This window comes from Anabas testudineus, chromosome 11, assembly GCF_900324465.2.
Source record: "Anabas testudineus chromosome 11, fAnaTes1.2, whole genome shotgun sequence".
Lineage (NCBI taxonomy): Eukaryota > Metazoa > Chordata > Actinopteri > Anabantiformes > Anabantidae > Anabas > Anabas testudineus.
In genome coordinates, this window is record NC_046620.1 from 12,751,769 (window position 1) to 12,764,744 (window position 12,976).

Sequence of the window (12,976 nt, forward strand, 5' to 3'; positions counted from 1 at the left end):
GGCAGGGTGAGACGACCTCTTTGTAGAGGATACCCATGCATCTATGGCTCTCATCTCAAGGGTGGCAGCTTGATGATAGCTGGGATGTAGCCAAACAGCTGTGTCTGTGAAAAAGCATCTCTATCATTTTTGTACTGCTGCATTTATCATCCTCTTGTGGTGAAATCTCCATACTTGCTTACATAATGCAGGATTCATGTGATCAAATGCAATAGGCCCTTATAGGATTGTGTCCTGTTTTTCCATGACTGGTGACTTGTGTAAGGGTTAACCTTTGACATAAATCATTTTAATTGTTATTATCTTTTATTTCATATAGTGTTCCTGCTCCCAAAAAAATCAGAAAATCAGTCCTGTCTAATGTCTCCATAAGAAAATCACCCAACTAACTTTTTACTTAAATTACTGTGTATCAGTCACTACAGTGGACCATAGGCTTCTACTCAGTGACCAACAGTTATAACTGTAACTACATGGTCATTGAACCATTATCGCTGCAGAAAGCCACAGAGAATTAATTTCAAAGTACTGACTTCAAACAAAGATTAATGTGGATAAACCCAAAAAATATGGATAAACCCACTGGACATCATCCATCATCAGCTATAATTCAACTTCATGTCATACTATTTGTAAAGCTTTGTTGTTTTGAAAATACTTTGTTTTTAGGAACTTTTTTGGTTGTAAATGAGTGTAAATTATTTATGTGCAACTGGCAGGTTATCTACTGTTAAAGTATATTTTGAGCAGATTGTTGTATGAGTATTAGTTTTGTCTAGTATAGGTGCAGTAGAAAAGTATTTTAAACCATATAGACTACACACTTCCACATCATTGGTTTTTCTATAGACTTAGAAAAAAACTTATAAATAAAATGAATTAAAATTATATGTTGATATCTTTCACACAATACAAAGTTGCATTATTATTTATTATTAGTTCGTTTATGTGCATTGCTTCTAGTTGAAAGCTCAAACACATGCAGTAAACCAGAGAGGATATATGTAAACATTACTAAAATGTGCAAGAAAAAAAAAAGCTAATATTCTGATTCAGGTTATAATAATTTAACTTGTATTTTAAAGAGCACCAAAAATACAAAATACTACAAATAGCTGTTTCACATTGTTGTCGACTGTTGTTTAGTTATTTTCCATCCATTAGTAAGATGAACCTTCACCACAACTCACTCACATGTTGTTTATGTATTCCAGTAATTAATGTGCACAGACACATTTCCGTGTTTGGGATTGACTGTGTATTCATACATGCATTTGTAAGTGTATAAAGTGCCCGTTTGTGTGTTGCACCTCTACACCTTCCTGTGTTTACATATGCTGTTATTTTAACTAAAGAGAGGATGTCTGACAAATGAGGCATCCTTCAGAAAAACAAGGGCTGGATGGAAACTGAATGATAACGAGTATATGCAAAGCATCCGTGATTATGTAACAACAGAAACGGAGACAGGAAAGCCAAGATTACTGGGTGTGAGGGTCTGCATGGTACTTTGCTGTTGCCTGGTTTTGTTTACATCCAATTTAATTAGCCTTATCCCTGAGGGTGCCTACTTGGCAGGAGGAGAGTGGCAAATGATAGACAGATGACCAGTTCCTCATTAGCACTGCCGTTTTATTTTATTTTATTGAACATACTGAAATATTTGATGTCTATCCAGTTTGTGGTATATGCTATTTGTGCAGGTGGTAGTGTCACTTTTCCTCACCATATTAACATAAAACCTGGAAATCCAGTCTGGAATAAAGTCGCCTGCAATCATAAATATGTGCTGAAGCTTTAAACTCTAAGAGTACTCAGGGTCAGTCAATAAAAACAGTGTGCAGCCATCTAAACATCTAACAAGGACACTTCACCTCAGTTTGACCTCTGCTCTTTCACAGAGGCCTCTGCGGTGCCTGTCTCACGCTGAGACGGTCTTTGTCAAGGCCACTGTAGCCCCACGAGTATTCTGAGTGATATTTCTTTAAACGAGTTCATCTCACCAGCAGCCACATGGTTCTGCTAGCCCTGGAGGCAAATGTGAATGTGCGAATTGTGGTGTGAAAACTACCAAATCCAAAGCATAAGCTTGTATCATATGCAGTATATAAGGAGGGTCGTAATAGTAAAAGAACAGTGTGTATGTGTTTGCATAAAAAATGTATTTTAAACTGGAAATGTTCTACTTGTTTAAAATACTACCTTTGTTTGAATACTAATTTTTCAGATGACTTATCCAAAGGGGGAATATGCACTCATTTTGCATCTTGCAGCGTGCAAATTCACTATCTATATAGGCTCAGCAGTTCCTGTACCACGAGCTGTACAGCCAGAGGGAATGATCCAGAGAAAGAGAGAAGAAGTCAGCACTTCTAAAGCATGGAGAGAGACAGTAGCAGCTGTTAGGAACACATTCACACCATGCATAAGCATATTTTATTTAATGAGTAATACCCTTGGACTGTGCAGATGAGCATACACAAAAGGGACTTCCTGCTTGTATGGGCTTTCGGGCAAATTGTCAAAATGCAATGTGCCTAAAAAAGATTAGAAGGAGAGGAGCAAATATTGAATATTCCACAACAAATGAGATACTGTTTAGAAAATCAAGCCTGTTTCATAGCTGGGAATATAACTCAGGGAAAATATGCACACTGTGGTTATTTGTGCATTGGAAGCAGCTTGTCTACATGCTAAGAAAATTATCTCCACTGAAAAGTTACAGGGTGTATCACATTTCTTATCTTATTTTGCCTCTCGAACTTATCCACTGTGACCAGAATAATTCCAGCCAACACGAGTTGATACAGCATAATGCACGCAGCCCAGAGTGGAGCACGTTATCGTCTTATCACTTAGAAAAGAGCCTCAGAGCAGATTAACAAAAAAACAAAACAAAAAAAACACAGTGATATTATCTAGTTAGTAGTAGAGCCATTGATCAATAAGGAACACAACATTGTTCACTCATAGCAGCCAAACTTCTTGCATGCCTTCATAATGATGCACTGTGTGTGTGTCTGTGTGTGTGTGTGTGGAGTGAAACCTATGTAAACAGGGAGGGCTAAACTAAAGCATAGCTCTGGGGTTTAAAATAAATACTGGCTGGGCCTGTGAGCGGCAGACAGTCTTAACACACAAAGACACACAGGCGCATGCACACACACTGCCATTGTCTCTACTGCTGACACAGAGAGCAAGCCAGCCACCATAGCTGATGATAAAGCAGGCAGCGAAAGCCCTCACTAACAGCGCTACAGTTCTTATAAGCCATATCTGCTCTCCGCCATCTGCTGTGTTTTTGTTTTTTTTTTCTTTTTCAAAATGAAGTGTTACTCACCACTTGTCATCCAGTGGCTGCACTTGTAAAAGTTAGAAATAGCTACTGGAGCCACTTGAGGATACAGCGTATTTGGCTCGTCGTTTGGTCAGGATCTGATTCACATCACAGTAAAGCACATAAAGTCCTATTATGGATAAAAGTTCCGCGGCCTCAAAGTAAGGAGATGATCGGTGTATAATCAAGATAAACGTTTCTTCCTCATTTTAGGACGACCAACAGATGCAGATACATGATACATCCAGAACTGCCTTATATAGGCAGCGCATACAGGTAAAGCTTAAGGATCTTATGGTAAACAGGGGATACTGGATCTTCTACTCCCTACACCTCAATTATTTAGGCTAGAAATAATATCCATGTGAGTCATCTCAACCTCCACGTCTATCCGTTTCTCTGAAATAAAACATCATCCTTCCATTGCTCTTAGGAATCTTATAATATTCGGCAAAAATACACCTGTCTGCAAAGTCTTTCTTCTGTATAAAGACTCAGATCAACATAGATCAATGTATGTACTGTTTTGTTGATATGTTGGTTTATCCCTTTGGACATTTGTGAGACTCTGTCATGTTTTTCTCATAAACTGAGATGTGGTTAGGGGAATTTGGGAGAGATATGATGGTGTGCTGACTGTTGGTAAATGAGGAATGAGGGGAGCGTTACTTTATTTGCTGTTTCTGACCATAAAGACTCTGTTTTAAATAACACAACAACACTCGCTCTGTTCTGCTCTAGCTCTCATTTTGTTTGTTTGAAATTGAACTCGACCCAAATCAAAGCAGTGTGAAATTATGAACGGGGGCCCTTCCTCCTTAGCTCCTCAGACGGTAAGATCATGAGAGTTAGGCAAACGCTTTCTCCGGAGAGACAAAGTTTGCAACTTTTTTGTCGGGATAAGCAGCACATCCAGTCTTTGCACAGCTGTCCCGTGTGGCTCAGTGCAGCCGCGTTGATTGGCATTTCTGGTGTGTATTTGCAGGGACTGATAAGAGAATCTCAGGCTCCAGGGGATAATATGTGATGCTTTGTCTGAGGGATCAAACCAAACAACTGTGGTATGAGGGAAGAATCACCGCTCTCTCTGGAGGGTCTTTTCAAATCTACATAGCTGGATAATAACACTTTTACACCCAAAACCTCCTATAGGCTATAAAATGTTTTAAATATATACATTTTAAAACTCCTAACACCTTACAGGCTCTAACATGACATAGATAGACTTCTAGAGCTACAGTTTCAACTACTTTGATTGAAATCAAAGTGATCTTCCTGATTGCCAGTATGCAAAATGACGGACTGCACTTTGGAAAGCTCTGAGCTGCACATAAGCAACCAGCAGTGAAACCCAAGCGCATGCATGTGCGTGTGTGTGCGTGCGTGTGCGTGCGTGTGCGTGCGTGGTTTCCCACAGTGGTGTGCTGCAGTCCCCGCTCCCTGCTGTAGTTGAGTAAACTACATGGACATTAGCGGGCGCAGCGGCACAGTCGCCGAGCCGGGGGCTGGATTAACACAGCGCGCGTGTTGCGGAGAGCCACCCGACGAAAGCACCGCGTAAAAGCCGAGCGAGAGAGCCCGGTGTGTCCTCGCAGGTCCGTCTCTCGCCAGTTTGCAGCTGCGAAACGGCAAGAAAAATAAAAATACAAATAAAAAAAAAGAGGGGGGGGGGGGAGAGAAAGAAGAACAGGCTGCGGGGGCCAAGTGAGAGAGTGAGCGGCCGCGTTTCGTGTGTGTGCGTCAAGCAGGGAGAGCTCGGCGGGAATGGCTTCATCTCCGTGCGCCAACAGCAACTTTGATTCCGGTCTGGAAATCAAAACTCGCTCGGTGGAGCAGACGCTGATTCCTTTGGTCTCGCAGGTGAGTGGCCAAATAAACGCAGAAAACGACGCGCTGGGTTGTGTTTCCCCGTTTTCCACTGCACTTTTTTTTGTTTTTTTTGTTTTGTTTTTGAAGCGGCCCCTCCGGGTTCACAGCAGAAACCAGGGAGCTAACTTTGATTCTCGTGTTTACCTGCATGTTTCCGTCTCCTGCCAATTTTACAACCTCGCCCACATGCGGACGATGTGCATTCATGACGCTATCACTACTCTTATATGGCTGTTATCAGTAATAACAATGCATTACAACCCGCCACCAGGTCGACTTGTTGCAAGTTGCGCGCAGTCCCTCAGGGCATAGGTCACATATTTAACATGCAAGGCTGCAGGAGAGGGATTCTGTTGTTGTTAGGCAGGAGTCCGTATGCTAGAAAGTTACATAACAGGTCCCCCTGTGCTGGAAAGGAGAGCAAGCACTAATGTGAACTATTGAACCAGTGAAAGGCAAAGAAACGATGGGGACACGATGAGCTTATTTAGTTTTGGAGATCACCAGAGTCTCTCCTGGAAGACTCTGGTGATCTCACACCATTTACTTTCTGCAGAGGAATCACACACAGTTCAAGAGAGCCTAGAAGTTTTGCAGGAGTTGGGCCCCCCCCCCCCCCCCACACACACACACCCTCCTTTTGCCAGACTTCACTTTGCTCTGACTCTAACTGAGCCACTTTCATGGCCGTGTTTTGTTTTTCAATAAACACAAGAAGATGAAAGACCCACTTAAAGCCACTGCACTCTTTCAGCAGCTCTCATCTTGCACACTGGGAACAGTAGTGTCAGCTTGGAAAGTGCCGGCGTTTAGGTCACAGAGTTAATTGATCACTTTTTTTTTTTCTCACACAGTGCAACAAAGTGGGCTAAAACTTTGTCACTCGAGGCGCTTCATTTGCATTTTAGGAACAACAGCACACGATTCATTTAACAAAGCTTCTGCTCTCATCGTGAGCCGTGGCTGTTTTTCCACTGTGGTTTCCAGCAAGGATGGGAGGTGGGGTGCATCTTTTGAATAAGTGAATGACCACCAGTCTTATAAATGCTAATAGGCCTCGGTGTGTGTGGGGGGGGGGGGGCTCACCGGGCGGAGATTTGTATGTTCTGTTGTTTCCTCTGGGAGACAGTGGAAGAGGGAGGCACCTCACTGTTGGCTTGACAGAGTCGAGACAATACTACAGTGGAACATCTCTGTGAACAGCGGGGACCTGCTTCCTCCCCCTCATTTCACTGGATCGTTTCAAACACATAAGGTCGCCCTGAACCGAAAGGATATGGGTCGGTCATCAGAACGTGACATCACTTCGGGGCTGTGCTTTTCATGTAGGCTGGTGTTTTTGGATTATTTTCAGTCATTCATAAGTACAGCAACAACAAAAAAAAACAAACAAACAAACAAACAAAAAAAAAGAAAAGGGTAGGAGTTGGGTGAAACATTATGAGAAAGCAACTGTAAATCCAGGCAAGCTTTAACCTTTGAACCAAACAGCAGTTACTTTTTTCATAAGCGCTGCTGTAAAAACTCTGCAAAAGCATACAGTAAATCTGCTGCACCCTACGTTATCTTAATGATATTTACGCTGCAGCAAACTGTTGTTGCTGTAAACGGCTGGCTATACTCCTATCTATAGCACAGGACAATGTGCTGTGTACAGCAACGGCATTCATTATATTATAGTCAACCGTTTAATAGTTGGCTTCAAGGACAATGTTTCCTAACTTTCTTTTTTTTTTCCTCAGTATGAGGCAGCATAGTTTTGCAGAGCTGAAAGAAACAACATTTTCAAGGATCATTACATCCATATTCACTGCTTTGTTGTTGTTTTTGTTGTTGTAATGGCATTGAGAAGACGGTCACTCAGTCAAGGATGACCAGCACATTAGTTCCTCCTGCTGTGAGTGCCTTTCATCCGTTTTTTCTAATTCATGCACGTGGCTACCTCAGTCACTGCAAATACTCAGCGCTTGCAGATCTCAGATGGTTAGTTGATCTACATATGCAGCATTTATACATTCACCAGTAACTTCAATGGATTTTACATGATGATAATAATAATGTGAATGGGTTGTACATGCTTTAGTGAAGTAAGTGTGGTTGGGATTCTGTAATCATTTATTCTCTTGTTTCAAATTTACAGAACAACGTGAGCCCCATCACTTGCTGTGTTGTTTAAATGCCAGTGGTCATTAGAAAGAATGATGTTCAATCCAACTGTGTGGACTCTGATTACATGAAACTTAATTGAATTATTACAGCCGGTATAAATGAACTGACTGTGTGGGCTGTGCTCTGCGGATTTTCTTCCTAAGGCGCTTTGGATGTATGTGTGCATGCATACTTGTGTGTTGCAGGGGTCAATAGATTACTATCAAGGAGGAAATGAAAAAGCAGTGTCAGTGAGGAAAAGCTGGTGTTTGATAAGGTATCACGTCGTGCACCATCCTCTTCTTTTATTATGTATCTCCTCTTCTCTCCTTTCTTTGCTATGACGTTGATATCCTCAGGCGCCTGTTATCAGCTTCACTCCCACCAGGGTGTAATTATAGGCCTGGGAGACTCCCGGACTTGGAGTACACACACACACACACACACACACTCCAGATATGCACCCACAACATTAATACTGCGTTGTGGTTTTAATGTTGTGGTGGACAGGGCAGCATGGTAGCGGCATAATCTGCAACAATTGTGATGCACTGTGTGTTCTGACATGTTTTGATCATGGCCAGGATTACTTCTTTCACATGCTGATCCCATGTCCACTATAACATTAAAAGCACCAGGCGGTGTTAATGTTGTGGTTGATCATTTTACTAGTACACATGCACACGGTCCCACCCACCTCTTTTAATGTTTGTACTTTATGTTCACCTGTCATATATAGCGCGTCTAAATGTCAACATCATTCCCAGCAATACTGCTGCTCTGAGTTTTTGCAATTTAAATTCCATTTAAATGTGTCCTGCTTTTATAATTTGGCCAGCTGGATGTTTTCTGCCTGCATCATTCTGTCATTTTCCCCCTTCAGTCTTTTCCAAACAGAAGGTCCCTTTTCTTAATTTAGCAGGAGGACTCTCTTCAGCTAGGAATTCACTGATATGCTTTTTGTCACCTTTTCTCTGGACTGGACTCTCCCTACAATTGAACTTTTTGTGAGGGGGCTGGGTGAGGGTAATGAGTTGCTCTGTGGGCATCAGACAGGGTGAAGAGAAACTAAGCAAATGTGCCTGCTGTTCCATGTGTCCAACCTGTGATGCAGTCCATAGTCAGCTTGAAGGCAATTAGCCATAATCTGCTCCTTTCTCCTTGAGATCTGATTCCTGTTTTGAAGTGGTAATTGGTGAAATAACAGTTCTGTTCCTGGGTTTTTATAATTGAGGTATGTTCCTAGTAAAAACACAGCAGTCCTTTCTGGGTGCAGACATGGTGGTCCTGAGGCTGATGAGGCGTAAGGGTGTTGTTTTGAGGTAAAGATGTGTGGGAACGAAAGGGCAAGAGAGTAATATCTCAGACTTTGATCACCGGGGTGAACCTTTAAATACTTGTTACACATGCCTTACATTATTATGCAGCTACGTCAGGCCCGTCGTTTTTCTGCGAGGCCAAGCCAGGAATTTCTTAAAAGATTTTCTGCTATAATTGGTCCTTCAAAATCCGCTCTCTGTCTAAGTTTATAAGCGTCAACTTTCCAAAGCTTCCAGGGATTCTGTGGTGCATGCAGTTTTGCCTTCTAATATGCTAAAGGGAACTGCGGGTTAAAAAAAAAAGTGTCTCTGTGTTCATTTTGTTTACAAACTGGATTGAAATGCCATATTTGTCACCCAAGCAAAAGCTCTGTGGCAGGTTTGAGGCTGTGATTTGCTCAGAGCATTGGCATTGTGTTGCATAAATTCCACATTAAACAAAATGCTGAGAAAAACACACTGGATAAACATACTCATCTCATAAAAGCTGTGCAAATTTGGTCATTTCGCGTTTGCATTTTCATCCCTCTTTCTGGAAAATTTGGAAATGCAGGTTTATTGAGGTGCGAGGCATTATTTCTGTCTTAATGTTCCTGGTGCTGTGGTGCGGCGACATGACAAACATCCAGGTAGTGAAGTTGTTTTTTATACCGAGACAGAGAAGCATTGCCGTTGCCACGGGCCCTTACAGATCTGCTTCCTCCAGCCGTATGGTGATAATGAAGACAAATGGATCCCTGGTATGAAGGTGAAACCACATGAGGATTGCGGTGTGCCACAAGCATACATTTGTGTTACTACAAACTCAGGTTCCAAAATATATTTACTCGCTCCCTGTGAATGGGACAAAATAAGACTTTTGTGTGTGTTTTTGTATTTTTTCTGTAGTCACCTACATTTTTTTGTTGCCATTATGACATATCTTACCTTATCAACCTTCAACCTTTTGACAACTTGACTAAAACAACACTGAGTCTGATAACACCGTTTCAGTGTTGGTAGGTGTAGGTCAGGCTGGCACCATTTCTCCTGTTATGCCATTACCAGTGGAAGATTTTGAAGAACTGCCAACGTGTAAGCCAACACTCTCACTCTTTCTTGGTTTATTTATTTATCTTCTCCTTAAGTTTGAGACTGGCAGAGTGTGTGGTTTAGTTTTCTGTATCGGCAGATCTCCCTGGTTCAAACATCAAATACAAGGATCACAGCGAGCCTGACTCACATCATTGTTGATTAAATGAGGGGTTGAGAGAAGTTCCCGCTTAGTGCTAAGACACATACGCCAAATGCTTTATGCCATAAAATTAAAATGAGATGTAACTCCACTGTCTCCCCTTGTTTTCTAGTAAATTAGTGACATTATTCAGCTAACTTTGTGGGTTTAAGAGCATTTATATTCTCTCTTTTGATGATTACACTCACTCCACTAAACCTACCACTCCTGTTTTCTGCTTCATTCATCTCTTTAGTATCTCTCGGACACATACATACACTACACAATACAATCAAGGCTTGAATGATCCCCTCGTCCTCCCTCTTACGCTCTTTGCACTGTTGGTATAGGGAGCCATTACAAATTTCTGTTTTCTTTTAGCGTTGATATAAGGGTCTGTCTCACATGTCGATCCATTGACCTTTCCTAATATACTTCCAGATGAGGCCTGTATTTGTGTGTGTGTGCATGCATAAAACCTCCAAATAACCCAGCCCAAAGGCATCAGTCACTTAGACAGAACAGCCGAGTGAGATAGTGATAAAAGCTATGTCACCTTTTTGCCATTTAAGTTATCTGACGGCTGTAGCTAAGAGCGATATTCACTTTTAATTGTCTCTAGGAAAGCTTCTGCTTGCAACTAGTACCTATTACTGCAGCTGAGAGATTGAAAAGTATTGATTATAGTCACTTAAAGTGTTCACAAAGCTCAAACTCTTCTATTCTGTATCAGCTCAGAGTGGAAAGTGGAACCTGTTTTGTGAAAAGTGGGGTCTTTTAGTCATGAAAACAGTTTGATTAAATTTTTCCAGACTTGTTCTTACTCAGACTAACCATCCAGTGGCCATCTATAGAGAATTTCAAATGATATTTGTAATTATGTTATCAAAACTCAAAACAAAATTCAGTTTGCCTCAACACCCTGTTAAGTTATTCTTCACTAAGTTTGGCCTTTGTGAAGGAGCGTCCAAGGCCTGCCAAGGCGATTAGAGGCTCAGCCTGGTTTTGTATAAAGTGAGTGGTTTGGATCATTACCTGCTTGTATTTACAGTATATTCTCAGCTTATGATGATGAGACAGCAATGAGACATCTCCTAAATGCTGGCACACAGGAAGAGATCTCTATCAGTAGAGATGCGGTGCCTAATGTGGCGTGGTGTTTTGGGTTGTCCAGCCTCACTGAAAGCACCCTGCGAACTGAAACAGATGCACAAACACACGCCCAGAGACACAGACAAGGACATTCTTATTGACATTAATTACCCCACAGGCGCACAGAGACCATCTGCGAACTTAAGGTAAATAGAGCAACATTCCCCACTAGTCTCTCTGTAGATGTAATTCAAAGAGAGCACAATGGAGGGTACAATGGACATTCTTTACATGAAATGCATAAATGTGAAAGGAATGGCTTCCTCTCTATTGTAGTGAAGGAAGGTACAGACCTGTAAAGATGGACAGAACACTGAGGTGTCACTGTTCCTCCTGTCAACACAGAGGAGACTAAAGAGTGTGACAGGACAGCCCACTGTAATCATGCAGGCATCTACTCTCCCACTTGTCTTGTCATGTATTGGCAGAGATATCATTCGACATATCTGCTGCTTGAATAACCACAGGTAAACAGATCAGTATTTGGCAGACAGCTATTTGTCTCCAGTCCAGCTTTTCTGTGTGTGGTTCCTTGGCTTGGTGCAGTGGTAATTCTAGTCTTGAGCAAATGACTTTGGCTAGGGCGATTGCTCACTATGTGGGGACTGGGCCTCTCTAGAGGACGCTCTGCAAATCCTAAAGAAGGCACGAAACCTTGCCAGTTGTAAGGGCTGTCTAAAGCCATGGGTCAAAAGAGTCACATTACAACAGTAGTAACATAATCACTCGTCATATTTACATAAATCTATTCGAAAAGGTGCCTTTTAAAGACACTAGAAAGGACTCTGCTGTGGGTGAGTACCATTGCTTGTTGTGGGTATGAGTATTATAGAAATTAGTGAAGTATAAACGTCCAATGATTTCAATCTTTGAAAGTCATAGAATATAAAAAAAAGCTGCTTAAATCATCATGTTTATTCTTCCCTCTTTTGCAGCAGCAACATTGCTGACTGTACCTCTGAGGAATTCTTCAGTCTGAGTTGTATGTGTTAATTGCTTTCTTCTAGTGTCTTTGAACTTCTCCCCTCTCGATAATGAGTTCTTTTAAAGAGATGAGGTTTGACATGACAGAACAAAGAGAGCGTGAAGGACATAGAGAACACAGAATACCAAACATTTCCTTATCTTTTCCAATTCTGAATAGTGAGACTTTTCAAATATTTAAAGTTTGCTGTATCACTCCAACCTTCTTGTCATTGTATATTTTATACGTCCTCTATATGAGAGGTTTTCTTCTATACAATTTTATTGTAAATGTTGACAAAATGATTTCCATTAGCAGTTACCTAACAGATTGCAGTGTACATTGCATTTCCCATGCTGACTATGTCTGACCTTGTACGGCAGCAATGGTTTCAGGATATGGCCATAAAGGAAAACATTCAAGTAGACAAGCTAAGAATCCTTCACTTTATGATGTGAGTTTAGGGTGCTGATGAGGTTTTTGTGTGCTTTCCACCCTTCCTCTGTTGCTTTGCCCAATTTCCTGATTTTGCTTTCCTGTCACACCCTGTACTCCCCTGCTTTTTCATTCTCTGTCTTCAGCCTTGTGCTCAGTTTCTTCTCATCTCTCCCCACTTATCCCTGTTTTTAATTCTAACCAGTGTATCACCTCATTAGTTATGCAGCCAACTGAAAATCTAGCCGGTGGCTACAGGTAGTGCACAGACCTTAGAAGCTCAGTCTTACGATTTCTCTGAGGGTATTTCCCTTTTTCCTCTGTGCTGTAAACTGAGACATAATCCTCAGATGTGCACCTATTCTGAAGAACAGTAACAGGAACAGTTTGTGACCAGCTTAGACAGATTTGGCTCTCCCTGTCTTTGACATAGAATACCCGAGAGTGATCACGATGCTGTCTTTTGTCTGACCGTCACATATCTTCAGGGAAATGTTTTTGGAAGCCAGTGCAATGTTGAAAGCACCATTGTAAGCTGA

General features: G+C 41.6%; 1 protein-coding gene across 3 annotated transcripts in view; it reads left to right on the forward strand.

Annotated features, from left to right (window-relative positions):
• The first annotated feature begins 4,805 nt into the window (after positions 1-4,805).
• The window catches only part of ctnnal1 (catenin (cadherin-associated protein), alpha-like 1), a 40,957-nt gene continuing 32,786 nt past the window's right edge, over positions 4,806-12,976 (forward strand). For all 3 annotated transcript variants that reach the window (XM_026349019.1, XM_026349022.1, XM_026349021.1), the window contains exon 1: positions 4,806-5,197. In XM_026349019.1, coding sequence (XP_026204804.1) covers positions 5,102-5,197 — 96 coding nt within the window. In that variant the 5' untranslated portion in view covers positions 4,806-5,101. The remainder of the gene's footprint in view (positions 5,198-12,976) is intronic.